Source organism: Solanum stenotomum, chromosome 4, assembly GCF_019186545.1.
Source record: "Solanum stenotomum isolate F172 chromosome 4, ASM1918654v1, whole genome shotgun sequence".
Taxonomy (NCBI): Eukaryota; Viridiplantae; Streptophyta; class Magnoliopsida; order Solanales; family Solanaceae; genus Solanum; species Solanum stenotomum.
The window spans coordinates 3505670-3531715 of NC_064285.1; the positions used below are offsets into that span (position 1 = coordinate 3505670).

Here is a 26046-nt window from a genome sequence, read left to right on the forward strand (position 1 = left end):
CCCGGTGTGTGACACATGTATCTGGGATACCACATACATATATAGGAGAGTGGCGAGCGAAATGAGAAAGAGGTGATCGAGATTTGTTATGTATTCAAGATATATGCAAATCCACTTGGATATAATGTATCTAGAATAATATTATGAATCTAGATTTTTGGATCATGACATTAATAAAATAAAAGTGAATATTACTTAACTATGACTAGTTGTTTCCTAGCTAGTGATTTTGTTTACTTCTTCCTTAGTCTTTTTTCTTAATTAGCTAGGTCTCTCCTCCTTTAATTTCATAAAAATAAAAAATAAAAACTTCTATAAAACTAAAGTGAAATTTACAAAAGTATACTAGTTAAGACTTTAATTAACAATATATACACATACTTATTTTTAATTACAAATGAAGTTTCTAAATTACAAACATAGCATATTTAATTAATTTTCATTTTTAATTATTTATTTATTTTCAATTTTAGTATATCATTTTTTGGGGATTCTGTGCCTATTTTTGGGGGATGATAATCATCTATTAAATTTATCTCACCAATTAATGGTTATTACTTAATTTTTCAAATATTTTTTTTTACCTTTCCACCTCTTCAGTTTTCCAAGAAATTGTTACTTCATATGCAGTTTTATATTCTTGAAAATTTTAAAACTTCTCTCTTCCATGTTCTTCTTCCTTCTTCTTTGTTCTTCTTCTCTCTCTGAATTCTGTTCATCTTAATTTCACCATTGTTATCTTTTACCTTTAAATTTTTTAAACGTGAAAGTTGCTCAATAGATGTTGGAACAGTGCTAGATATCATATAGACTAAGAATCAAAAGGTTCACGTAAAAAATATCAAGATACTTCACTGAATACAAATCGTAAACCAATTAAAATCTTTGATTCAGTTTCTTTCAACAGTATCGTAAGGATAGGAATACACATGGAGGTTTATTTTCCGCAATTTTGATAGTATTGTAAGGATAGGATTACACACGAACCTTACAACGATAATTAAATCAATATCATATTATAGATAATATCTTTTGAATACCACACCAATATTAGAGAAATCATAGTTTTCTATTATTAAAATTGACAATTATTTCATAACCATTTACATAAATAGATTTGTGCATAAAAAAGACAAGTTAATATCAAAAACTCGCAAACATGAATGTTTATATCATTCAATACACCAATAATATGATTCATCCTACCAACATAAAACTAAAAGTTTCAACTACATAATGTTTTAAGTAAAAATAAAATAAAAACAACACACTACTGTTAAGCTTGATCCACAAATTTGGGGCAAGTCTTCTTGTTATGCCCGGGTGTACCACATTTACTACAAGTGACTATACTTTTCTTGCATTTTCCTTCATTGAATTCCTTCTTACGATCATTATTTGGTGGTCTGTCTGGTTGCTTTCTTGTAATTGGTGTTTGCATCATACATCACTCATTCAATACTGTAATCCACGTAATTTTCTGTAAAATTGTAAATTATTAATCAATTTCCAAAATTAGCAGAATGGTGTTCCTAATTATAAAGTAATTAAATTACACCAAATCATCTACACCATCTCAACTAACAATTACACATAATAATTTACCATCACAAATCAATAAGCTTTATAACCAATTTAATAATTCTTCAATTTTGTTAGCTATACCAAATCAGGCAACTTATGACACCAATAAATGTACCAAAATATTTACTGCTAATCATGCTAGTATTCAAAACGACTGAAGAGACATACATTAGTGGTCTAGACAAACATTTTCACCAAATCAGTTACCAAAATATATATCATAATTTAGTTGTATAAACATCAATTTAACATTTCTTCAATTTGTTATCTATAACAAGTCAGACAATAAAATATAGCAATAGATGTACCAAAATAATAACTTGCAGTTGGTGTTTCTACAAGGTCTACATGATACTAATTACACCAAATCACATACCATAAGTAATTTGAGAATTATGGTATAAAATTTGTTATCTATACCAACTCAGACAATTAAATACACAAATAGATGTACCAGGGTACTAACTTGAAGTTGTTCTTTGTATAACAACATATCACACACCAAAACAAATTATTGATTTATGGTGTTTATATAAGAAATGCAACATACCAATAACATTTTGACAAAATCAGTTACCAAAAAATATACCATAATTTCGTTGTATTTAATCAACACAAAACATATTTCATAATACAACAAAGTTGTGACCTATGGTGTTTATAAAAACACAATAAATAATATCTCTTACACCAAACTATCTACATTATCTACACTATCAATATCACATAATAATATATCATCACTCGCACGGAAAAAAAAAGATGATAATGGTATTTCTAAAAACATACTACATAATTCCAATAAACCACATCATATCCACTATGTTCACTATCAATTAAACATAATAACATACTAAAAACGATTAATAATTTTTATGGTTTATTAAAGAATTAAATCCAGCCAATCGTTGCACCAGACTATTACCCAAAGCATATCAATTTTATACTAAACCAAATAACATACAATTGAAACCAACGACTAATTAACAAAACGACTAAATACAGATTATGAGAAAAAAAATAATTAAATCAATCGTTAGTTGTTCAAATACCTGATGCGTCCCATTGCCCGTTGTGTTGTATTAGAGTTGAAAATTTATTGGTATAATCAGCGTAGAAAGAGAGTTTTATATTTGTTAAAGACCTTATTTTATGGGAGAGAATATATAACAAATCTGAATAAATCAGGGAAGGTAAAATAATTGGAGAAAATCAAGGAATATGTGATAAGCATGGCTGACTATTTCTACGTTTTTAAAAAAAATATAAATTCTAGTTTTGAAAAAAAAGTATTGCTATATAGTTGTAATTAAGGTACTTAATTTGTATACTTAAGTTTTTTACCCAAAACTAAATCCCCTTTACATGTTGAATCACTTGAAAGTGAGAAAATGCATTTAATATTAAATTTTACTAAGGTTTTGTGGGTATTTTCTAAAAGATTGCTTATGCTGGCCTTCTTCTCCATCCATCAACTTATGTTTATCGCGAAAATGCAGCATCGATCCATTGTTACATGTTCATTGTGTAAATATCATCATAAGTTGATCAAACTAACTTGTGTGTACTGCCGCATTATGACTTCTCAACTTATAAACATGAATTTTTTTTACTACTTCATGCAGTAGGAAAAATCGCCGCCTTATGACTTTTCAACTTATAAACATGAAATTTTTTTTACGGCAAAAAAATCACGTTCGGAAAAAACATAAAATCGCGCCAGGTAGGGGTCGAACCTACGACTTTCTGCTTAGGAAACAGACGCTCTATCCACTGAGCTACAGGCGCTTCATGTAAAATTTTGCGTATTGTAATTAAATATTTCTAAGCATAGAATAATGACCTTACTTCTTCATTTTTCTAAGTACTACTAGTACTTTTGTAAGAAAAATATTAAAGTAAGAATTTTTCACATCAATGTTTATATTTTTAATTCTTGAAAGCTAGAAAAGTGATTACTAAAGATTTATAACCTTTTATGATAATTACCTTATCAACGATCATCTAAATGTGTAAATATATTTTGTGTATAGAACTTTAAAAGCAATATCATATATCTAACAATTCGAGAAGCCTACACAACAATTCTTCATTCTTCTGAAGACTATGTATGTGGTGCGCTTGCTCTAGCTCAAAGTCTTTTCGAAATAGGAACCAGATACGACCTTATTCTCTTTTTGGGCACGAGTATCTCCGCCCCTAAACGGAAGGTCCTCACCCGAGGTTGCTAAAACTTCGGTTCATAGAGAGGATTCGAAATCCCAGAGCCAGAAAGAAGACATATAATGAGTACAACTATATATAGCAAGTTCAGATTATGGCAACTCATGGACTATGACAAAATTATTTTTGTCGATTCATCATACCGTCAATTTTCTCTTTCGTAAGCAGAGAGGATCTAGACTAGACACAATGAATTCAACATAACCTAATGTGTCTAGCTCAAATTATATGTACGTGTAAAAAAAATTATGAATTCTAAATTTTAAATTGTCCATTGCAAACAAAAGTGTAAAATAAACGGATTAGATTGAATTTAGACACATCAAAAAGAGTTGACTTAACAACTAAAAATTTTAATCTTATTGACTATAAAACAATCACAATTATAAATGAATTTATAATTATGGTAGAACAGTACACCCCTAAAATTTATTGGGAGAACAGAAACATAATTATGAATTAAAAAAAAATAATAAGGTTACTATTTTCCAAAATAGTCATATTACCCTTTGAATTATTATCTCATGAATCATGATCACCACCCATTTTCTTCCAGCACATTTGGACCGTACACTCAATAAAATCACAAAACAAATTAATAAAAAAATTGAGTTAATTTTGATCATAGAAATTGCCATGTGTTTTATATTTTATTTATTAAGAAATTCCAAGTTACCCCTACAACCACAAAAGATTTTAACGGAGAAGTAAGTATTTTTTTTTATTTTTAATAAAAAATTTGAAATAACAAATAAATATATATCTATACTTAATTAGAGATTTGGATGTAAATTCACACTTTCTTTATTAAAGTAGGACCTTTCAATATGAATTTCGATGAGTCAGACTCTAAAACGGAAAAACAAAAAATTACCTTACATATTTATTGGGTCAAGTGTAATATTTTGAGCCACTAATTATATTTATCTAACTGTTAACGGTTAAGCATTCTTATCAGAAAAAATGAAAGCAGAGATTATTGTTTTGTTTATATTGAAGAAAACAGAAAGACAAAAACTGAAAAGAAAAAAAAAATCACAAACAAAGAGAAAGAAGAAAAAGACAAAGGCGAGCTGATAAACTCGCTTTTTTTCTTATTCTTCTTTTTCATATCCTCATTTTCAATCCAAATTTATTTATTTATTTATTTGATTCATTCATAAAAACATAAAAAATTATCTCAAATTTTGTAATTTATTATATATATAGGTAAGCTCTACGCCATTTTTATTGTTTTTTTTTTTTAATTCTTTCAACATCTTTTGATCTAATTTGTGTGTGTTTTTTTTTTTTTGGTTTTGCAGTTAATTTTGGACCAAAAAATTTATACTTTTCAATTATTTTTATATTTTTTTGGAGGATATTCAAATAGCTTTCTGGTATGTTCCTTTTTTGCTCTGTTTTTCTTCTTTCTGTTCTTGTTTTTAATTTCTAACAGTTTTTCATCAAAATGTGGGTGTGGGTGGGTAAGATCCAGGAATTGAGAGTCATTAATATGTCTTGAATTCTTATTTTAGGTCGAGTTGTGGAAATAGCTTCTTGCAGAAATGTAGGATAAAGGAGATTATAAGTTATAATTAATTGTCCCTTGTGGTTTTTTTTTTGTGGATCTCGTGTATAGTGGGAGCTTAGTGTATCGGGCTGGGCTGCTCTGTTGCAAGTTTTATGTGCTATTATGTGATTTATGATTATGAAAGTTGTAATTTATTGACCTCATGAACATGCAATATTATGTAGTATAAGGTTGCGTATAATATATCCTCGTGGTTTGATTATTTTCAAATTTTGTGTATAACGGGAGTTTGGTGTACCGGGTTGCGTTTTGCTTGTTTTATGTTCTGTTATGTGCTTTATGATATGAAACTTGTAATTTTCTAATATCATAAACGTGCAATTTTATGAAGGGTAAGATTGTGTACAATGTACCTTTGTGGTTTGATTATTTCTCAAATTTCGTTTGTAGCAAAAGCTTAGTGCACCACTAAACCTATTTTATGCTCCATTATGTGATTTATGATATGAAACTTGTAATTTACTAATCCCATAAACTTGCAATTTTATGAAGGGTAATACTATGTACAATACATTCTTGTAATTTGATTTTTTTTAGATTTCGTGCGTAGCGAGAGCTTAGTGTACGGAGCTGTACTTTTGCCTGTTTTATGTTCCATTATGTGTTTTATGATATGAAACTTGTGATCGTTTTGTTCAATTTTATGTCCTTCCTTGGGTGGAGCTAGAGCTTTGCCTAGAACCTATTAACTTAACATGTATTTATAAATTATTAAGAACCTAGTAAGTTGCGTCTTTTTCTAGAATTCAGAATCCATAAACTCAAATTCCGCTTCTAACTTTGAACCTCATTCTTCACTTTTAAGCTATGCCATTCTTAATTCCTAACTTTTTCTATGATTTATTTGTTTCAAGGTCTTCACTTGGTTATCCTTATTTTCTTAACTGGAAATGGAAGATGTTAAAGATCTGAAGCAACACGCTCCGGAGTCCTCTCCTACACCTGTTGTTGTTGTTTCCTCTCCGGACGAGGATCAATCACTTAGTGCAACTCAAACCAGCCAAAATGCGGATGAAAAAGCAAACTCCGAGAACCAGCAGCTAAACGTGGATGCTTCGGAGCATGCAGAAGAGGCTACTCAAAGCTCGTCGTTGGAGAAGAGTGAGACTCATCCAACAGGAGCTTCTAGTACACCTATGGTTGATCAGGAAGACTCATCTCAATCTGTACATAGTCCTAAGCCATCGGAGCCTCCTATCGATAAAAAATCAACAGCTTTATCCGAAACTAGTCCATCCTCTCTAGCAAATGAAAAACCAAGTGGTTCCAAAGAGGAAGAACATATTCAATCTAATTATTCAGGAGAAGATCAAGCAAGTAATGATTCTCCTAATAGTACCAAAAGTGCTGATGATTCGTGTTCTACTTCCCACGTCCAAGAGACGAAACCTGGAAATAGTAGTCATATAGAGTCATCGAATAACATTGACAAGGCTCCCACTCTCAGAATCAAGATCCCAGGGCCTACTGCTCAGTCTAAGCAGCCTGAGAACGTTGACGTAAACAGAGTTAATATCGATACAGCAGCACCAATCCAATCTGTGAAACAGGCAGTTTCAAAGTTTGGAGGGATTGTCGACTGGAAGGCTCATAGACAACAGACAGTAGAGGTATTCTCCAACACCTCAACTCTCTAAAATAGAGTTAACGATCAAAATACACCTACAGTAGCCCGATTTTTTTAGTTTCATACCTGAACTATCACCAACTATTTACCAAAACACATCTTAACTATCAGTTGTTTCCTTTTGCTACTTGAAATACCACCATCATTCTAATAGGAAAAGGGAACAATTGATAGTTGAGCTGTGTTTTGATAAATAGTTTGTAATAGTTCAAGTAGGAAACTCGCAAACCTGATAGTTCAGGTATGAAACTCGAAAAACTGAGGTACTTTATGTGTGTTTTTGACCTTTCACTCTCTAGAATAAGCACTTTTTTCTTCTCAGAAGCTTGGCCTAACAGGCTATTTCATGTTATTTTCTTGACTTTAGAAGTTCGTTTTTTTTTTCATCTTTGGTTGTGCAGAGACGGAATCTTATCGAGCAAGAACTAACAAAAGTGCAAGAGGAGATCCCATTGTATAAGAAACAATGTCAGGATGCAGAAGATGCAAAAGTGTTAGTTTTGAAAGAACTAGATAGCACTAAGAGACTCATAGAAGAGTTAAAGCTCAATCTAGAGAGAGCACAAACAGAAGAGCAACAAGCAAGACAGGATTCGGAACTTGCCACGCTCAGGGTCGAAGAGATGGAGCGGGGTATTGCTGATGACTCTAGTATTGCAGCTAAAGCACAGCTTGAAGTTGCCAGAGCTAGGCTTGAAGCTGCAGTTTCAGAGCTAAAATCTGTTAACTCCGAATTAGATGTTCTCCGTAAGGATTATGAGTTATTGGTATCCGAAAAAGATGTTGCTGTGGAAAAAGCAGAAGAAGCTGTTTCGGTATCAAATGAAGTTGAGAAGACAGTTGAGGATTTGACTATTGAGCTCATTACTTCAAAGGATGCTTTGGAGGCTGCACATGCTGCACATCTAGAGGCCGAGGAACATAGAGTCGGAGCAGCTATGGCAAGAGAGCAAGATACTCTAAACTGGGAGAACGAACTGAAGCAGGCGGAAGAAGAGCTTGAGAGGCTAAACCATCAAATTCTGTCTGCAAAGGATCATAAAGCAAAATTAGATACTGCTTCATCTTTGTTACAAGATCTCAACACTGAGTTAGCAGCTTACATGGAATCAAAGTTGAAACAGGAGGCTGATGAAGAAGGGAACATGAAAGGCGAGCAATTAGAGACGGATAAAAGAAGTCATCATGAGATACAAGCAGTTGTGGCATCAGCTAAGAGGGAACTCGAAGAAGTGAAACTCAACATTGGGAAAGCAACAGCTGAAGTAGAATGCCTGAAAGTAGCAGCAGTTGCATTAAAGGCAGAATTGGAAAAGGAAAAATCAGAACTAGCTTCCATACAACAGAGAGAAGGAATGGCAGCAATTGCCATTACATCTCTTGAAGCTGAGTTGAACCGAACAAAGTCAGAGATTTCCCTTTTGCAGATAAAGGAAAAAGAAGCAAGAGAAAAGATGGTGGAGCTACCGAAGCAACTGCAAGAGGCAGCACAAGAGGCCGATCGTGCAAAGCTACTCGCTCAAACAGTTCGGGAAGAGCTGAGGAAGGCAAAGGAAGAGGCGGAGCAAGCAAAGGCAGCATCTAGCACCGTGGAAAGTAGACTGCTTGCAGTAAAAAAAGAGATAGAGGCTGCAAAAGCTTCAGAGAAGTTGGCCATAGCGGCTATCAGTGCTCTACAAGAGAGTGAATCAACCGAAAGCACAACGGATGAGACAACTGGAGTAACACTTTCTTTAGAGGAGTATTATGAACTTAGCAAGCAGGCCCATGAGGCAGAGAAACAAGCTAATACCAGGGTGTCTGCTGCTATGTCCCAAATAGAAGTAGCCAAGGAATCAGAGTTGAGTAGTCTTAACAAGCTCGAGGAGGTTAATCTTGCGATGACTGAAAAGAAGGAAGCACTAGAAATCGCACTGCAAAAGGCCGAGAAAGCCAAAGAAGGAAAATTGGCAGCAGAGCAAGAGCTGAGGAAATGGAGAGCGGAGCATGAGAAAAGACGGAAATCTGGTAAATCTGTTACCCCAGTAAACAAAACAATGAGCTCAAAAACGAGCTTTGAGGAGGATAAAGAATCAAAAGCTTCTGAGGCTGCAGTACCTCATCAAACCTTAAATCCAAAAGAAAATGTACAAACAAAGAGTGAAACTGATTCATCTCAAGAAGTGAAGGTCACAAAGAAAAAGAAGAAGTCCTTCTTCCCGCGCGTCTTAATGTTTCTGGGCAGAAAGAAAGCACAGGCCAAGGCAAGATGATGATCTCTGCTCCATTTTTCTTGGTTTGAGAAGGGTAAATTCTTGTAGAATATTTATGTATATGCTAAGTTGTTTATTGTACAGTACTAAAGTAATTCTCACTTTCTGGATGACAGATTATAGAGGGCAATAAGTTTGTCATAGGTTTGGCTCTGTCAGTAAGCCTTTGCCTATTAAAGTTGTTGACGGCTTCAAATGTGTACTCCTGCTAGTTCTGCATAAAAGCTAGCAGCAATTCAAAACTTTGGCCTCGTGAAGATATGACTTTCCTTGTGTTTCATGTGGGTTATATAATGCAACAACACATCAATTTTCCTATCACTTGGCATACCATTTCAATGCTAATCGCCTCACAGTCTGAGTTCTATGTTCTTTACTATCCTAATACTTCTGCTTGTTTTGTAATAGTTTCATTCATTTTATTGCATATAGTCCTGATAAATTGTTGTAACGAATCGTGTATTCTGTAGAAGATACCTTTTTAATTTAATGTATTTATGCTGAACCTTACTTTCTGTAGTTTTAAAATAATTCTAAGATCTCCTGGCCTTCAATCTTTCTATGTTGAAACCATATGATTACCATTCATTGTTACATATGCTATACGTATTATTTACCTCAAATGAACATAATCTCTGTTACTTCTTCTAGTATAAACCAGTAGAAGTTTATCTCGCGCACAAGGGGTGATGGCAAATCATGCTACTTTTACCTCTCAGTCCATTTCTCATGTGCGCGAGCTTAATCCCTTTTAGTAGCTCTTTACAAGACCTATAAAGGATGAGTCCTTTTGAGATACTATTCACAGCATTAACCAAAGTATATTTGAAGCAAAACTGATATTTCCCATAAATGTTTTCTGATTGAGTTGAGCCATGTATATGTTTTTCCTGTACATTTACCATTACATGGTTAAGGCCAGAGAGGATAAAAGTGAAACTCAAAAAAATATGAGAAATGTTGACTGTTTATTCCCCTTATATACACAAGCAATTTGTGCTTCTTGTCCTCAGTAGAAAGGACAGTCAAAGGGGACTCCAAATTCAGCTGTTCTTCTTTTGGTTGTCCTACTTTGTTGTGTCTTGCAAGTCTACACGACCTGTCGTTAAAAAAAGCACAGGAAGAATCAGCAGCTTTTAGCCAAGGAAGCTGAGAAACTTGTATAGAACAGAAGTAACATCATATGGTTTAGCAGCATTCATCGATATCTCATGATTCGAGTTTCAACTGGTGCATGTTAAATCATGTAAAGTTATCGTACCAAATAATGATACTAATGATGGAGGAGGCTTTGATCCATTTGAACTCGCGTCTATCCCTGCATGATGAAGAAGTGCCTTTGAAAAATTAGCAGTATATCAACAGTGTATAGACAGTGTTACTCATGGAAAAGCTTTACATTAGTGGCAAAAAGGGTCTAGAAATCTTAGTATGGGAACAATTTGGCTACTTTCTTCAACCTTGAAGATTTTTTCGTGACAAGTGAGCAAATCTGATGCTGATTCTAACACTACATATGAACCTTAACGCTCTGATACCATGAGAAAAATAGGTTGGAGAGAAAATCGACAAACTTTGAGAACGTGTTCAAGCAATGTATTTCGATCCTTGTGAATTGTAGAGATAACAATGACTTATTCACAACAATTCCAAAGGATAGCACACCTGAAGTTCCAGCTGATTTAAGGATGTCTGATTTCTTGTAAGTATATCCAATAAAATTGGCATCTTTTGATGTTAACATCTGCAGGTTGAAATCGACATGTTAGGAACCAGTCCAAAAAATACTAAATAGGAAGTTAGCATCTGCGCGTTGGAATCGTCATGTTGATACAGTTAGCCCTCTTTCTAACAATCATCTTCAATAACAACATTTCACTTTTCTTTGGAGACTTTCATATTATGTTACTATATTATATGTTATCTATGACTACTTCTTGCTATAGCAGCCAAAAAGTATCCGGACAAACAATGTCGTTACAGAGAAGTTTAACTGTACTTACATTCTAACATTGAGTTTTTGTTTTTTTTAGGGGACGGAGTGAAGTAATGCATTGTGAACTTGTAACCATTACCTTTCGCCAGGGTCCTACTCTTGGTGTTGTTGATTGTGTACCTTCTACCTATAAGTGAAACAAAGTTAGCAAAAAAGAGGTTGTTTTAAGGAAAATCTCACATAAACTACATGGTTCAATGTGGAGAACAGAAGGATTATGGAAGTGAAATGCAAGAGAATGATGACTTTATAAGAAGACAAAAGGGAGATAGCTATTGATACTGCTTGGAAATAGCCAAGATTCAACAGAGCAAGTTCATAAATGATGGATGAATTAGTCGAATTGCAGGTAGAAGTTACAAAAGTAACGAAAAGGTGGTTGGTATCTTCATGATTTTCGAAAATGTCACACTCATCATGAGGCAAAAGGATGACTTCTGACTGGTCTCATTGTCATGAACTGTAATTTACAACGACTACATCCTCCCTAGAAAGTGAAATGAATACAGTAAGGGTTCGATAAGCAAGAATACTCACTTCAGGGAACTTCTCAAAATTCTGAGTGTCTAATTCTCCTGTAACAATGGGTTTGTAGGCAGCTTCCATTTCGTAAAGTGCATCCCACTTAGTTCCTTCGAACCAAGGATGAGCCTAGAAACATATTCACACATTCAGAGGAAGAAAACCACAAAAATAGAGACGTCATGACAGCATACTAACTTGATCCAGATCTTTGAAAAAAGGAACATTTTCCATTTTTAATTTTCTGAAGACTGTGTCTTCACAGTTAGTTGGCATTAGTTCATCTCTTTCGCGGTTATTTACCTTTATTTCTTCCACTCCTCTAGTCCCCAACCTTGATTCAACATCACACAACAAACGACATATCAGATCCTTAGCCTCATCTGATACTTTTGGTTCTTCCGGGAATTTCAAGCATGCTCTCCAATTGATAATCTGATACATAAAAAGAAAGATAACACATCATACAAAGATGAAGGATACTTGTAAATGCTAACAGGATGCTGAGCACAAGTTTGAAACTCATTCCTCTTGCCCAAAAAATGTTCAAAGTATTCAGAAGATCATTCTAGAGTCGTCATGTGTGGAAGAAACTATCTTATGTTTACCATCAAATAAATATTGAAGTACCTTTCGACATGTGAGTCTTGGATCTTCTGAGCAGAAGGGAGGATAACCTACGAGCATCTCATACAAGATTGCTCCCAATGACCACCAATCACATTCCATTCCATATCCTTTTTTCAACAAAACTTCTGGTGCCATGTAATCAAGAGTACCTACAGTAGAATACGCCTACAGAAGAGTTCCGCTGATAAGTTAATTCAATCATGGCATACTCAATCGACAAAAAAACTAAATAGAAGAACATGGAATACAAGTACATACCAGGGCACGACGATTTCGTTTCCATTGTTGTAATTGTTCTTTTGGCATTAACCATGGAGCTCTATCACTATCAGCAGTCTCACTTAAGGACTCCTGACTTGTCAAATCTTCAGCTTCCAACAGCGATGAATATTTACTTTCCAGTGGTTTACATAAACCAAAATCAGAAAGCTTCAAGTGTCCATTTTTGTCCAATATAAGGTTATCAGGTTTAATGTCCCTGAAAACAGAATAAGTCCTGAATCAGCTGCAATGTGAAGAAATTGCAGACTAAGCCTGTACATGCTCGCGTACACGTAACTATAATGACATATGAGATAGCATCAAAAGCATGGAAACAGAAATGATAATGTCAATTGATGCATTGTGCAGATACTACCTGTGCACATAATTGTGCTGATGAATAGAATGAATTGCTAAAATACTTTCTGCCATATAGAACTGCGCGACATCTTCAGAAAGAATGTCTTCTCTCATCAATAAGGTCATAATGTCACCACCAGGTAAATATTCCATGATAAGGTATAAGAAATCTGAATCTTGGAAAGAATAGAAGAGTTTCACTATGCATCGACTATCTACCTCCACGAGCAGATTCCTCTCGGATCTAACATGCTCAACCTGAAAGAACCAGAAGAAGTTCATGTATATCAGCATGCTTGGACTGATGATCAGAACTGCAAATAGACTTATATGAACATTTCATAAGAATGTTATATTTTGCTGTATCATCAACGTTTACCTGTCCTCGGCTAAGCATCTCTGATTTCTTCAACTTTTTCATAGCAAAAACATCACCAGTACTTTTAAATCGACAAAGTCTGACCTGTGTTAATAAATTTACATCATGAAAACATGTATTACAGAAAACAATTCTATGAAATAGAGTTGTAAAAAGACTATGTATATACCTCTCCGAATGCGCCTTTACCAATGACTGTTAACAGTTCAAAGTCATCAATTCCAACTTTATGCCTCTGCAATCTCATAAACTCAGTCTCCCTCTTCTCCAAATTCCTCAGCATCTTCTCTTGCTCATCATCTGGTATCTGTGCTTCTTGTGCCTTCCTCTGCAACGTTCTTCGCCTGAAAATCACAAACATAACAGAAAACAATTAAAAAGACAAGAAGTACTACAACAAATCCCACAAGTGAAGTCTAGGGAGGGTAGACAAGATAGAGAGGTTGATTTCTGATAGACCCTCGGCTTTAAAAAGGCATTTTCAAACAGTTTGAAAAAGGAGAATACAGATATAAGAACAGTAACAGCAACGAAATAATAAAGAACAGTAACAACAACGAAATAAGTACAACAAGTTCTCTACATTGCCAACATATATATAAATCTAATCAATTCACAATGAATCCTCACAACATTACATTAAAAAAAGAACCTTTCTTTGCGATCTTGCAAGCCTTGAAGATGATTCTTGTAATGATTCTCAATGATCTTCTTAGCAGCAGCTGCTTTTTGTCGAGTAACCGGTGATGAAACAGAGAACTCTGGCTCCATTGAATTGAACACTTGATCAGCTCCTTCCATTTGATCCAAACTAAAACTTCCCAGATCCCAAAATTGAATAAAAAACAAAAAATATATAAAGGGTGTCTTGTTTAACAACAAAAAAAGAAAAAAGATTCAAGATTTGAAGTCAGCTGGTTTATAGTATCAGTAAATTCAGTTAACAAAAGACTATATTTGTCTGTTTCTTAGTATATAACATAAGAAGTAAAATGAAAGAAGAAGAGAATCTTGAAAGTGAGTGAAGTAGGAAGCAAATTGAAGTTAAAAAAAAAGGAGAAAGTTGGTGTTGTCAGGCCTGCAAAATCTTGACAGTTTTGGTGGGCTGTCAACTGGCAATAGTACAGATGAATTAGCTGTATTGGCATATGAGATTTGCTGAGAATGGAGTGATAGTGACTCCAATCATCAGTGACGGAGTCAGGATTTTTATCATGAGATTTCAAAATATAAAGAAATAAACACGATGATTTTCCATTTATTATATGTGCATAGGAATATGATTTTGACCTTATATAAAGTGTAATTTTTCAACGAGAGATTATGAACCCAATGACATAACCATATGTAGTGAAGAATGGTCCATCAAACGCCTTTACCAATAATATCTCAACTTATACTAAAAAAGGTGTAAAGAATTTTAGACAGAGAAGCATTTTGACATGTGACAAATTCAACAATGGGTCAGATATTATTAGGGAAAATGTATGAAATTTGCCCCAAATTATGTGAAATGATTTAAATATAATCATCACTAATAATTGAGGTATTTAGGTATGTTGTTTTTTATATAAAGTGACTCACATATTGACGAGTGGAGTATTAGTAAACATCTAAACACTTTAATTAGTATATCAGGCTTATACACGGTCAATTTTAAATAAATGATTACATATTTAGTCATTTAGTAAAGTTTAGGAGCAAATTTAACTATTTTCTCATACACACAAAATAGTTAGTGGACCCCACATCCTAAATTTTTTGGATCTATCAATTTATAAAATAAAAATAATTCTCATACAACTTATATTAATTATGTAATGTACAAAATAAATTTTATTTCTTTAAAGCATTTGAAATTACATGTTAATAATCTCAAAGGAAACTCAAGTGTAAACAAAGCAATACAAGAAAAACTTCATCTTAAAAATTGTTGTATTTAATTTGCAACTAAATTAGAGAAAAGAATTTGTTAATGTTTTATATTTAGATAAGTGGAGAATCACTATTATTATGGGTCATTTCAACTAATGGTGATTGAAACTAAAAGATTAATACTTAATTAATGGTTGACTTTGAAAAAAAGGCAAATAGGTAAAAGTAGGTTAATGTTCTATTCAAGGACCATCTTAATAGGATTATAATAAATTGGATTACAACATATAATACCACCTACAAATAGCTACTTGTACATTTTTAGTAGTGGAAATAATTATGGAATAATTAAGGAAGTAAGTTCAAGTGCTAATTAACAATTTGTTGTTTTAACAAGTATTGGACCCCTACAAGTTCAACTACCACTATTCTTCTCCTCAAAGTTAATACTTTCTATGTTTATATTTACTTGTTATGATTCGTTTCTAGATAGTCAAATCACATGAATTTTTATCAACATTCTAAAATGTAATTTTTGAATAGTTTTCAAACATCTAAATTTAAAATTTAAAATATTAAACTAATCTAATTCAATATAGCTTTAAAAATTAGCCAAATTGACTCTTATAAAACAAAATCTGCCAAGTAAAAGTGAACAAAGTGAGTAAATTGTAGCAATAATAATAAAAGAAGAAAACTAAAATATGTGTTGTTCAAGTCAATCAACCTTCACAAAGATAATCGTATGAAATAATTGAATTGGTGTAACTCATGATATAGCATAAGTATATTATATTTGTTCTATCGAACAGTTAATTACAAACTATTGTATGGGAGCGCGAATTTACCAAGTATACATTGAGCTATTGCATATGAATAATTTGTTCCATGCGCACCTGAAAAATAGCGGCCGTGAATTCGAAATACCTTTTTGTGTCCAAACGGGTCGGACCGCCGCCATTTCCAAGTTTTCCTGCAAATTCAACGTTTCGACTGTCTTAGTTGAATCAATGGCGTTTCAACTCAAAACCCGACCCGAACCCGTTTATCTTCCTTCATCATCTTCCCTATATATATATGTTTCCTTGTTCTTTGAATCGACAGAACTGAACTTTCTGCAGTAAGTAGTTTTTTTTTTAATCGGAAACAATGGAAACTGTAAAGCTTCACGAAGAAGAAGAAGAAGAAGGTTCAGCAATTGCAGCTCTGGGATCTTTGTTCAAGCTTACTGAAGTTCATCTTTCGTTAGCACTCTTTGTCCCCTTTTTAAAAAAATTTGAATGTCTAAAATTAGCTTATTAGGGCAAGTGAATTTTCAAACTGTTTTTTTTTTTTTTTTTTGGTTTTTTTCAGAGATTATTCGCAAGAAGGGAAGCTTTTGTTGGAATCGGCGGTAAGCTTAGCTGCCCCTTTTGATTGTTTCAACGGTGTATGTGCATAGTGGAGGTAGAAGCCAAAAAAATGAATCTTTTTTTTTTTTAATAACGCGCGTTCTAGTTTAAATTGGCTTCAATAATGAAGGGGATAAAGTGTATTGATTGATTATGTTGCTTGGACTCTCCAAAACTGTTGCTGCGCCCGTGTAGAATCCTCCAAAATGCACTCATTTGGAGGATTCAACATGCACCCGGTGACATATTTGAAGAGTTGGAGCAACATATAGTAGTTCATAGATACCAACCAGTTTGGAATTGAAGCTTATTTAATGCAGACACATACATATCATTATGGAAATACATATGTATATGTGTATGTATGTATATATACTCTCACTCTCACGGGGCTTTGGTTCAACAGAAAAGATTGTACAATATGGGATGTATGGTTATATGCCCAAGTCACAAGTTTGGAACATGACCTTTGAACCAAGTTTTCATGCAAGTGGTGAAGGGTAGAGAGAAGTATGTCCATTACAACATGGAGTTTCAAAGCTGAAATACTGATTTTTCGAACATAAAAGTTATATATGCACACATAGACATTCACACCCTTTAGCTCTCTGACTGTTGAACCAAGTCGTTATTTAGGTAGAGAAGGGCAGAGCGGTATGTCCTTTACTAACTGAGTTTCAAAGCTGAAATGCCGAGTTTTGGGACATCAAGATTAGTGCACACAACTCACTAGCACACACTCTCTCCCTCTCTTTGGGTTGTGGCTTGATTTTGTTTATGGATTGTGCATCTCTATAACCTTTATTTATCTATTTATTTGTGCAGAACACTGATGTCTACAAAAGTAATGCGTCCCCACTAAATGGCAAGTACTCTGTTGTATCATAAGCTAATTTCTGGTTACTTCTTACATTTGATATTTGGGTTATTGGGGAGATATTGGAAAATTAGGAGTAAAATATCGTGTACTTTATATAGTTAATATGCAGTTCTCTTTTAGTCTTGGCAGAATTTGGCTCTTTACCGGAAGATTTGGAGCTTGCCAGACAAATGAATGAAATGGGCCTTCCTGTTTCATTCCACACCAACAAGGAGGTATCCAATTTTCTTGTATAACTTGTTTGATCTTCATATGTTTTTTTTACAGTTCTAGCTCCAAGTAGTATACCTCTATAAATCATTCCCATAAATAATTGTGCCACACTTTAAGGTGCTTTGTTTTGGTATAATAGTTGATGCATTCCTGATTTTGCTCATATTCTGTCTCTGGCTCTCTGCATAATTTCTGTTTCATTGTCTTCTGAAAAACATAGGAAAGTTACAGGTTCTGTTTCGAGTACTGTCCCAGGATTTTTAGATAGTGAGACTGGTTTTTCGATGGTATTGTTTTTTTAATTGAGAGATGAGTCTTTTTAAAGGGTTACAATCTGAAGTACAAATAGTGCAAGTCAGGTCCTAAATTGATAAATAGAATAGGGGTAAGAAATTCAAACAGTTTTTGTGTTAAAATCAACTTATTAAGGATATTCACTCATGTTATGTTGACTGAAATCCTTATTTCTTTCAAGTTCCTGTAACAGATCTTCATTAAATAATTGAATTTTATGTTTAAACTTTTCAATGAAACTCATTCCTATTACCAAAAGAATGTTGAAAAAATACCCAAGGTGTAGCGTAGTGGTCAATGAAGTGGATTGATATCCGCGAGCTTTCAGGTTCAAATCCTAGCAGGAGGAAACATCACTCGGTGATTTCTTTTCATTTATTCAAGCCTTGGTAGACAGAGTTACCTGGTACTTGTGTTGGTGGGAGATAGCGGGTACACCTGGAATTGGTTGAGATGTGCGCATGTTGGCCTAGACACCATGGTTAATGAAAAATAAAATATGTTCAATGAAAGCATGGATTCTATAAATTTGATTTCCTAGACTATGTTGCTGTTTTGCACTCATGTGAGGGGTATAACTTCTTTCCTGTATCTCTCTATCTCTTCCAGCAGAAGAGAAATCGAACAGTTAAGGGAAAAAGAAAGGATGGAAAGAAGAATCTTCCGTTGTGCGAGAATACCCAGGATGAAGTGCTAACTTCAATACAAGAGCTGAAGGAAGAATGCGAGTCTAATGGTACTCTGCATGACAACTCAAACAAGGATTCTTCCTGCTTGTCACTTCTTGGACAAAGTGGATTCTCATCCTTCTGTACTGGGGATGGTGATTTTCATTGTCTTAATGGTGGAGAGGAAGGTTTGAACAATTTGAGCGCTGGTAGTGCTCACACATCCCTTGAATGCATTGCTTGCAATCATCAATCGGGTCTTAGTCTGGATAATACAAAGGATAATGTCTCTATATGTGAAAAAATTCAATTGGAAAAAGATGTTGGAGTAATGGTTGGCTCAAGTTTGGAATGTGGAAACCATGCAGAAAGCTGTCCAATAAATAGCAAAGTTGACAGTAGATGGATCAGTGGAGAGGCATTAAATGGTCATTGTGAGGGAAATCCCTTAAATGGAGAGCAGATGGAGTATGCCTGTATGGAATGTTCTTTATCTGGAGAGCAAGTGGAGTCTATTGCTACACAAATGGCTGAACATCACACAGAAGATGGGCTACTCTGCAATGATGTTGGTGAAGAATTAAATAGTTGTAATGCAACTAATAATAATTGTGAAGGAACTACTAATGATTGGAGATTTTATTGGGACAATGATTACCAAAGGAACTACTTCTATAACATTGTGACTATGCAATGTACTTGGGATCCACCTCCAGGAATGGACGACCTAATATTTACTAATTTTACCACCAAAAAACCAGAAACTGCACTTGAGATGGTGGAGTTGGATGATGCAGATTTAAAAGAATCTAATGATCTGCAAACTTCTGCAAGTCTACCGTCTGAGCTTGACATTGCAGATGGATTTATAGAGGATGATGTATTGTTGGACAGACAGCTCAATGAATCAGAAGGAGCAGGACAATTTGCTGACAAATTGTGTACTCTTAGCTCTACAAAACAGAAAAAGAGAGTCAGAAAAACGAAATCCAAATGGAAGTTGCCAGAAGCTCAAGGTTTGTGAACTAGAGTGTTCCTTATCTTGCCTTACATTTATATGCTTTAATTTACCTTGCATATTTTTTTTTGAAGGTAACATTTTTTGTATAGCTATTTGCTGCATAAAAACTGCAGTGTCCATAATTACAAGGAAATATAGGGAGATGTACTAAGCTATAACCTACTTACAGAGATCCTAGAACATCAAAAAGAAGATTCCAGCTCTTCCATATATTCATGTTTACACCAAAAATAGAAAAGGGCTAGGCACTTCTAAAATTACCTGGCATTAACATTTAACTGTGTCAATTCTCCATCGATGATGTGTATGAAGATTGGTGTAATCATAATATGAATTGTTGGTAAGCATGGTCATTAGTTCTGGGCCTGAGTTAATAGTAAACAGTAACCCTGTGCGATTCTGGACTTGGTTGTGCCATACCGTGTTCTGCCTGAGTGCAGCGAAGAACCTTCTAGAAGTAACTATTAGTTTATCGCTGGATCCCTGCTTTAAGTCTTTCTTTCTAACAGTGTTGTCAACTAGATTGCTATATTTTGTCAGGTTGAACTTAACAATTGTTGAATTTGATAACTAGCATATACTTCTCCTAAGAATTTTTGTTCCTGAAATTTTCTGCTGATTGTAGCCTAAGTTTAGAATCTCTTTCTACAATGACTATGCTTGTAGCTAGAGTTGAAATCATTTTGATAAACTAAGTCAGAAACAAGAAAGTCTTTTTTGGGATTGCTGGCTTTATTGAGTAAACTACTTCGACACTGGTTACTTTGGGTCACTTCCATCTCCATTTATGTCTATTATCATTCTGTAACTCCTTATATGTGTCGGATCTATTAATGGTTCTAGCTAACTAAAGTTTGAAGATCCTATTATCCTTGGTTAATGAATTTTCATTTCTTTTCTTTTCTTTTCCTGGTCCATAGAGCTGGAATTCTGCAATACTAATGAAGAAATATCTCCCAGTTTGAACAAATATTGGTGTCAAAGGTATCTATTATTTAACAAATATGATGATGGAATAAAGATGGACGGAGAAGGATGGTTCTCAGTTACTCCAGAGGCCATAGCCAAGCATCATGCACTTCGCTGTGGTTCTGGTACTATAGTGGATTTCTTTACTGGAGTCGGTGGGAATTCAATTCAATTTGCTATGAGGTGAGTACGGCCACGTTTCACTTTCTGCTTTTGGTATGTGCTATATTAGTCCTTAGATTCTTGTGAATGCAAGTATGTCATCTCAATCCCATTGTTAATGTGCAAAGCTCAAAAATCCTTGGACCTCATATTGGATCTTGACATCTTGTGCTTTGGGTCCTATAATTATTTTTGGTAGACTTGCGTCCTTTGTTCCCTGTACACTACCTTTGAAGACTGTCTGCACTTGAGGCATACTGCTCTGCTAGTTGCTTTACATCTTCGTTGTTGAAATAATGGGATTACTATTTGTCTATACTATAGGAAATATTTCTTTTTATCAGTAAACGAAAAATATCTATAGAATGTATTTATGCATCACTTTTTGAATGCTTTTCTTATCCATCCTGGCATGGCTAAGAATGTGGATACTTTTTCTCAGTGACAGCACACTCAAATACCAGCTGTTATTAATTCAATGGATAACTATTTTCAGGAGTAAGCATGTCATTGCAATCGATATTGATCCAAAGAGAATAGACTTAGCTCAATATAATGCTGCCATCTATGGAGTTTGTGACCAGATAGACTTTATTAGAGGCGATTCTTTTGTTTTGGCTCCTAATATGAAGGTAACAAGTTTTCTTTATTCGCAAAAGATTAATAAATTATATATTAATGTTAGTAGAAGTCTTCTGTCATTGTTCTTGGATGCTTTGGTTGCTTCTTTCAACGGGAAGGTTGAGAAAATTCCTTGTTTAGCCATTGCAAGAGAGTGGTCTTTCACTTCGTGCTACTATTTTCTTCCTGAGAAATAATTCAGCACTAGAATTCTTTTTCCCGAATCCCTGCTGTCAGATTTAGTTTGTACGTATTTTGTATGTGATAGTTTATTTCAGCTTTGATGGCACTCTAGTTATTTTCTTTGATCATGAAAATCTTCGTTCAAGTTTTGCCCTCTCTCCTTCCTTTTCTCCTCTACCTAGTTTCAAGATTTAAAATAGTCTTTGCTTTGCTTCAGGCAGATGTAGTCTTTATGTCACCACCTTGGGGGGGACCAGACTATTCGAAGGAAAGAACATTTGACATGAAAACCATGCTTAGGCCGCATGATGGGTATGCAATTTAGATTTTCCTCGAAACTTCTGCCTTAGTTCTTATATTCCTCAAACAGTACTTCTGAAATTGTGCTTCTTTGTCTATTACTACAGGAACTTCCTCTTCAACATTGGCAGGGGAATTGCCTCCAAAGTTGTCATGTTCCTCCCAAGAAATGTTGATATCAATGAGTTGGCAGAATTGTCACTGTCCGCGAATCCACCATGGTCATTAGAGGTATTCATCCAGCATTCAAAACTCTTTGATAAAGTTATGAAGAGAATGGACTTCACTGTGATTGACTCATTGCTTATTTACTTCGTTTGGTTTATTTGGAATGAGAGTGATTCATCATATGTCTTCAGGTGGAGAAGAATTACTTAAATGGCAAGTTGAAGGCCATTACAGCATACTTCTGTAAACCTTCCTGATAAGCTGTGGTTGCATGAATTTGGTAATCTCTTTTGCTACATCAGATTCATTACGTGCCAATTTTTAGGAATAGCCGACTTTCTTGGTTTTTCATGTATATTATCCCAGGGATCTGGCGCCAAGATATATGTGAATTACTCCAGATACATGTATCTAGTGTGATTCACATGTATCACACTTGTATCTGAGATACATACGAATCTCGCTCTTCTCTCTCTCCAATCTCGCTCGCCTATCTCCCTATTTTGTGTATCTAGTAGCAAAAATGCATGTATCATACGTAGGAAACACTTAATTAGTGGTAAGATAAGTAATATTTTGAAAATCTATATCTCTCTCTATATATATATAAATATAATAGGAGAGGTGATAGCGCATATGTGTTAGCGCCATAATTAATCTCTAATTTTTAATAAGGAAAAGAAGTTACTATTTTAGAAGATAAGTTAGAGTTTTAAATTAATAAAAATTGTTTTTTTTTTAAAAAAAAAACACGTTTAAAAAATAGTAGTTACATTCTCAAATTTTGAGTTTTTTAAAAAATAATTAAAAATTGTTTGACAAAAAGTATTTATTTAATAATGATAATAATAATATGTTTCCACAACTTCCTTATTTATAGCAAAACAAATGTATAATAACAATAACAATAATAATAATATTAATCTATATCTATAAATTCTATATTATAGGAGAGGTGATAGCGCGCGCCTATGTGTCAGCACCACAAAAACAGTCTTTTTAAATAATTAAAAATTATTTTATATTTTACAGACTTTCTACAATCATTTAAATTTTTAGCGTTTTAAAAAAAAATCAATCTGTGACAGTTTTTAAGTCATAGATGATTATCTATTTAATTTAATTTTAAATACATTTCAAATATCTTCTATATCATTATGTACAGATTATTAAAAAATGTCAGCAATGAAAAAAAAAACATATCGTGTTTGTATTATATAAAAAAAATCAATAAATAAGAATTCAATCTATATTTCAAAAAAATAATAATTCTATATTTCAAAAAATATTTTCAATTATAATTTTATATACTTATTTATTAGTATCTTAATTAAAATGATAAATAACTATCGTATCTGCCTTCTTAAAGTGAAAATCATTTATTATTATCAAATTTAAAATTTTACAGCATTTTACTGTTAAATAATTATTTTAGATTTAAATTAGTTATTTCTGTTTTTATTAAATTCTACTTTTAAAATTGAAAACTATAAAATAAATAAAAATAGAGTCACATTAAAATCATTTATTATTATCAAATTAAAAATTTTACATCATTTTACTGTTAAATAATTCTTTTAGATTTAAATTAGTTATTTCCATTTTTATTAAATTCTACTTTTAAAATTGAAAACTATAAAAAATTAAAAATAGAGTAACATTAATTTAGAATAATTTTTTTCATTTTACAAAAGAAAAGAAAAACAAAAATGTTTTCTCTTTTTTGTTTATGTCTTAATGAATAAGATAATAATTTTAATTTTCTTAAATCGTGTTTTATTTTGATCTAGCTTTTAATTTTTTTTGTATTTTTATAGTTAGTTAATATTTTATTATTATATTTTTAAAGGAAAAAAGCAAAACATAAAGAAAGAAAAAGACAAAAGCTAAATAGAATTTTTTTTTAAAAAAAAACAAAGAGACACCAAAATAACTGCTTGCGCACGTGCACACGTTCGATTAAAAACATTAATATGAAATATCGAATTTAAAATTAATTTTTTAATTTAAAAAACTGTCAGGTTATGTGTTTAAAACATCACAGTGTGTTTAACATTCACATAATTCTCTTTTTAATACTACAAAGTGCCCCTAATGCTATGATGTTGACACAATCTGGTTGGCGGTATTTTCTAATTAAAAACATAAAAGATTATTTAGATCATTATTTCAATGTATTTCAGCCTTTGGGCGTGGTTCCTCTCCTTCCTCTTGAACCTCGAACAAAATATCGATCTTGCCATCAGCTCGACTAAAAGTTCCGAATCGACAAAGTAAACTAACTTTACTTATTTTTTGGGAATCTATCATTTTCCAAATCTTTTCATTGTCTTTAGTACGATTTGGCTTCACACCTTTCGACTATCGGAACACCATGTTTTTAATGTAAGACTTCTATTCACGTTCATATCATTCCATGAATTTGTTCAACTACAACTCAAGCATTGATCAATCGTCTTCAATAAATTTGTTCAACTACAACTCAAGCATTGGTCAATCGTCTTCAATTTGATGACATTTTGTTTGTATTTTCTACAATATTAATTTGACATGAATATTTATATTTGACATGATTATATTATTTTTTATTTTGTTTAATATTGTGAAATTTAAATCATTTGATCCACAGTTTGATTAGAAAGCTAGAAATGAAGGAATCATTTCGTTTATCTTAAATTACAATAATAGCATGAATTATGTGCAATTAGATTTTAAGTACGTTACGTTGATGAAGCCATAACATTAATTAAATTCAAAAATTAGAAAGAAAATAAATATGCACGTTATTTCATTATTTGTAATGCACTTGTGCCATTCATGTAAGTATTTTCTTTGCTTATTTTAAAGTTTTACCTCCATTTATAGTTCCTTCTTTATTTTCTAATGACATCTAAGTGAGAGAATCGAAATAAATAGTTTTCGAAATTTATACGTGTCCATGAATAAAGTTAAAGTTAGAAAATTAATTAATTTCTTAGAAGGTAATGCATTCACTTCGTCACCTCGAAAGCTAATGAATTATTTTTTTATATCCTTTTACTTACTGTTTCTCTACTATGGATTAGAAGAAAATACATATGTTGATGATCATATAATTAAGTATGTATTTATAGTTGAGATAAGAATAATTGTTCTGAGCGTAGATTATAACTTATTTATTTTATTTTTTATATTAAAGTGTGTATCTTATCAAATTGCAAATAACTTGATAAATTGTATAATTTTAAATTTCTCTGCTCTTATTTAACTTTTTTTAATGTAATAGCGATATCCAAACATGCTTGCTACACTTCATCTTAATTAACTCATTAAAATAAAAGAAAAAAAAGAGAGAAGGGAGAATTTTCATATGAGGGAGAAAATGCACACTTTTTAATATCCATTGTCAATATATGCTACAGTTATATAATAAAATAATAAATATCCCATGAATTCACTTATACCAAGTGTATTTTTATGAAAATGATAAATAACTCTCTTTACACACTAAAAATCAGTTTTAGAGCCTATTTTTATGTTATTATATCTCTATAAAATACACCTAAAAGGTTTACTTTGCTTAATCAAATAAACTAATTCTTATTCAAATCGGAGATGGTAAAATACTTTTGAATTAAAACCAAGGTTGTATCTAGATAGTTGGTTTAAAAAATACCGATTAAAAATGAAATTATAAATTTTGAATCAAGAGTGGTAAATTTTTTTAAAACTTACATGTATAACTTTCATATTCCCCGTACTCTCTTTTTCACCAATTACTCCTTTTTATAGAAACTACAGTTGTTATTTACCTCATTTATTTAAGTAGTTTTTCATGAGGTAATTATATATAAGTGCTAAATCACTTTATATAATTATATTATATATAATCACTAAATTACTTCTTTTTTTTTT

General features: G+C 32.8%; 3 protein-coding genes and 1 non-coding gene across 9 annotated transcripts in view; 2 read left to right on the plus strand and 2 right to left on the minus strand.

Annotated features, from left to right (window-relative positions):
- Positions 1-3299: 3299 nt before the first annotated feature.
- On the minus strand, positions 3300-3372 carry TRNAR-CCU (transfer RNA arginine (anticodon CCU)). Its single transcript has one exon. It is a non-coding gene; the product is annotated as a tRNA-Arg (tRNA).
- Positions 3373-5073: 1701 nt separating this feature from the next.
- On the plus strand, positions 5074-9753 carry LOC125861982 (protein WEAK CHLOROPLAST MOVEMENT UNDER BLUE LIGHT 1-like). Of its 2 annotated transcripts, none has more exons than XM_049541939.1 (4): positions 5074-5186; positions 6235-6990; positions 7409-9293; positions 9376-9753. In XM_049541939.1, the coding sequence occupies exons 2-3, from the start codon at positions 6271-6273 to the stop codon at positions 9257-9259; spliced, it is 2571 nt and encodes an 856-aa protein (XP_049397896.1). In that variant the 5' UTR covers positions 5074-5186; positions 6235-6270; the 3' UTR covers positions 9260-9293; positions 9376-9753. The 2 variants fall into 2 exon arrangements, with proteins under 2 accessions (XP_049397896.1, XP_049397895.1); XM_049541938.1 differs by having other exon boundaries at positions 7409-9250.
- A 391-nt stretch (positions 9754-10144) lies between these two features.
- On the minus strand, positions 10145-14508 carry LOC125861992 (uncharacterized). Its single transcript, XM_049541953.1, has 12 exons — positions 14060-14508; positions 13577-13751; positions 13408-13491; positions 13045-13286; positions 12666-12885; positions 12408-12572; positions 12081-12212; positions 11793-11906; positions 11335-11382; positions 10925-11003; positions 10521-10577; positions 10145-10358 (listed from the first exon to the last, which is right to left on the minus strand). Exons 1-12 carry the CDS (start codon positions 14206-14208, stop codon positions 10327-10329), a joined length of 1497 nt encoding a protein of 498 aa, XP_049397910.1. The 5' UTR covers positions 14209-14508; the 3' UTR covers positions 10145-10326.
- Positions 14509-16200: 1692 nt separating this feature from the next.
- LOC125861987 (uncharacterized) overlaps positions 16201-26046 on the plus strand; it is a 10135-nt gene continuing 289 nt past the window's right edge. The window contains exons 1-10 of one of the 5 annotated variants that reach the window (XM_049541949.1): positions 16201-16526; positions 16636-16675; positions 17499-17538; positions 17683-17768; positions 18673-19744; positions 20670-20901; positions 21377-21512; positions 21902-21996; positions 22092-22215; positions 22344-22578. In XM_049541949.1, coding sequence (XP_049397906.1) covers positions 16432-16526; positions 16636-16675; positions 17499-17538; positions 17683-17768; positions 18673-19744; positions 20670-20901; positions 21377-21512; positions 21902-21996; positions 22092-22215; positions 22344-22409 — 1986 coding nt within the window. In that variant the 5' untranslated portion in view covers positions 16201-16431 and the 3' untranslated portion in view covers positions 22410-22578. Of the gene's footprint in view, positions 16527-16635; positions 16676-17498; positions 17539-17673; positions 17769-18669; positions 19745-20669; positions 20902-21376; positions 21513-21901; positions 21997-22091; positions 22216-22343; positions 22730-26046 lie in introns of those variants that run through there. The other 4 variants (XM_049541947.1, XM_049541948.1, XM_049541946.1 and 1 more) reach the window with 4 other exon arrangements.

Coding starts and splice junctions, on each gene's coding strand:
- LOC125861982 (XM_049541938.1), top strand. CDS start 6,271: ATGGAAGATGTTAAAGATCTGAAGCAACACGCTCCGGAGTCCTCTCCT. Junction 6,991..7,408: donor ATAGACAACAGACAGTAGAG/GTATTCTCCAAC, acceptor TTGGTTGTGCAG/AGACGGAATCTTATCGAGCA. Junction 9,251..9,375: donor GAAAGAAAGCACAGGCCAAG/GCAAGATGATGA, acceptor TCTGGATGACAG/ATTATAGAGGGCAATAAGTT.
- LOC125861992 (XM_049541953.1), bottom strand. CDS start 14,208: ATGGAAGGAGCTGATCAAGTGTTCAATTCAATGGAGCCAGAGTTCTCT. Junction 11,383..11,792: donor ATTTTGAGAAGTTCCCTGAA/GTGAGTATTCTT, acceptor TTTCACTTATAG/GTAGAAGGTACACAATCAAC. Junction 10,578..10,924: donor TAAATCAGCTGGAACTTCAG/GTGTGCTATCCT, acceptor TTCATCATGCAG/GGATAGACGCGAGTTCAAAT.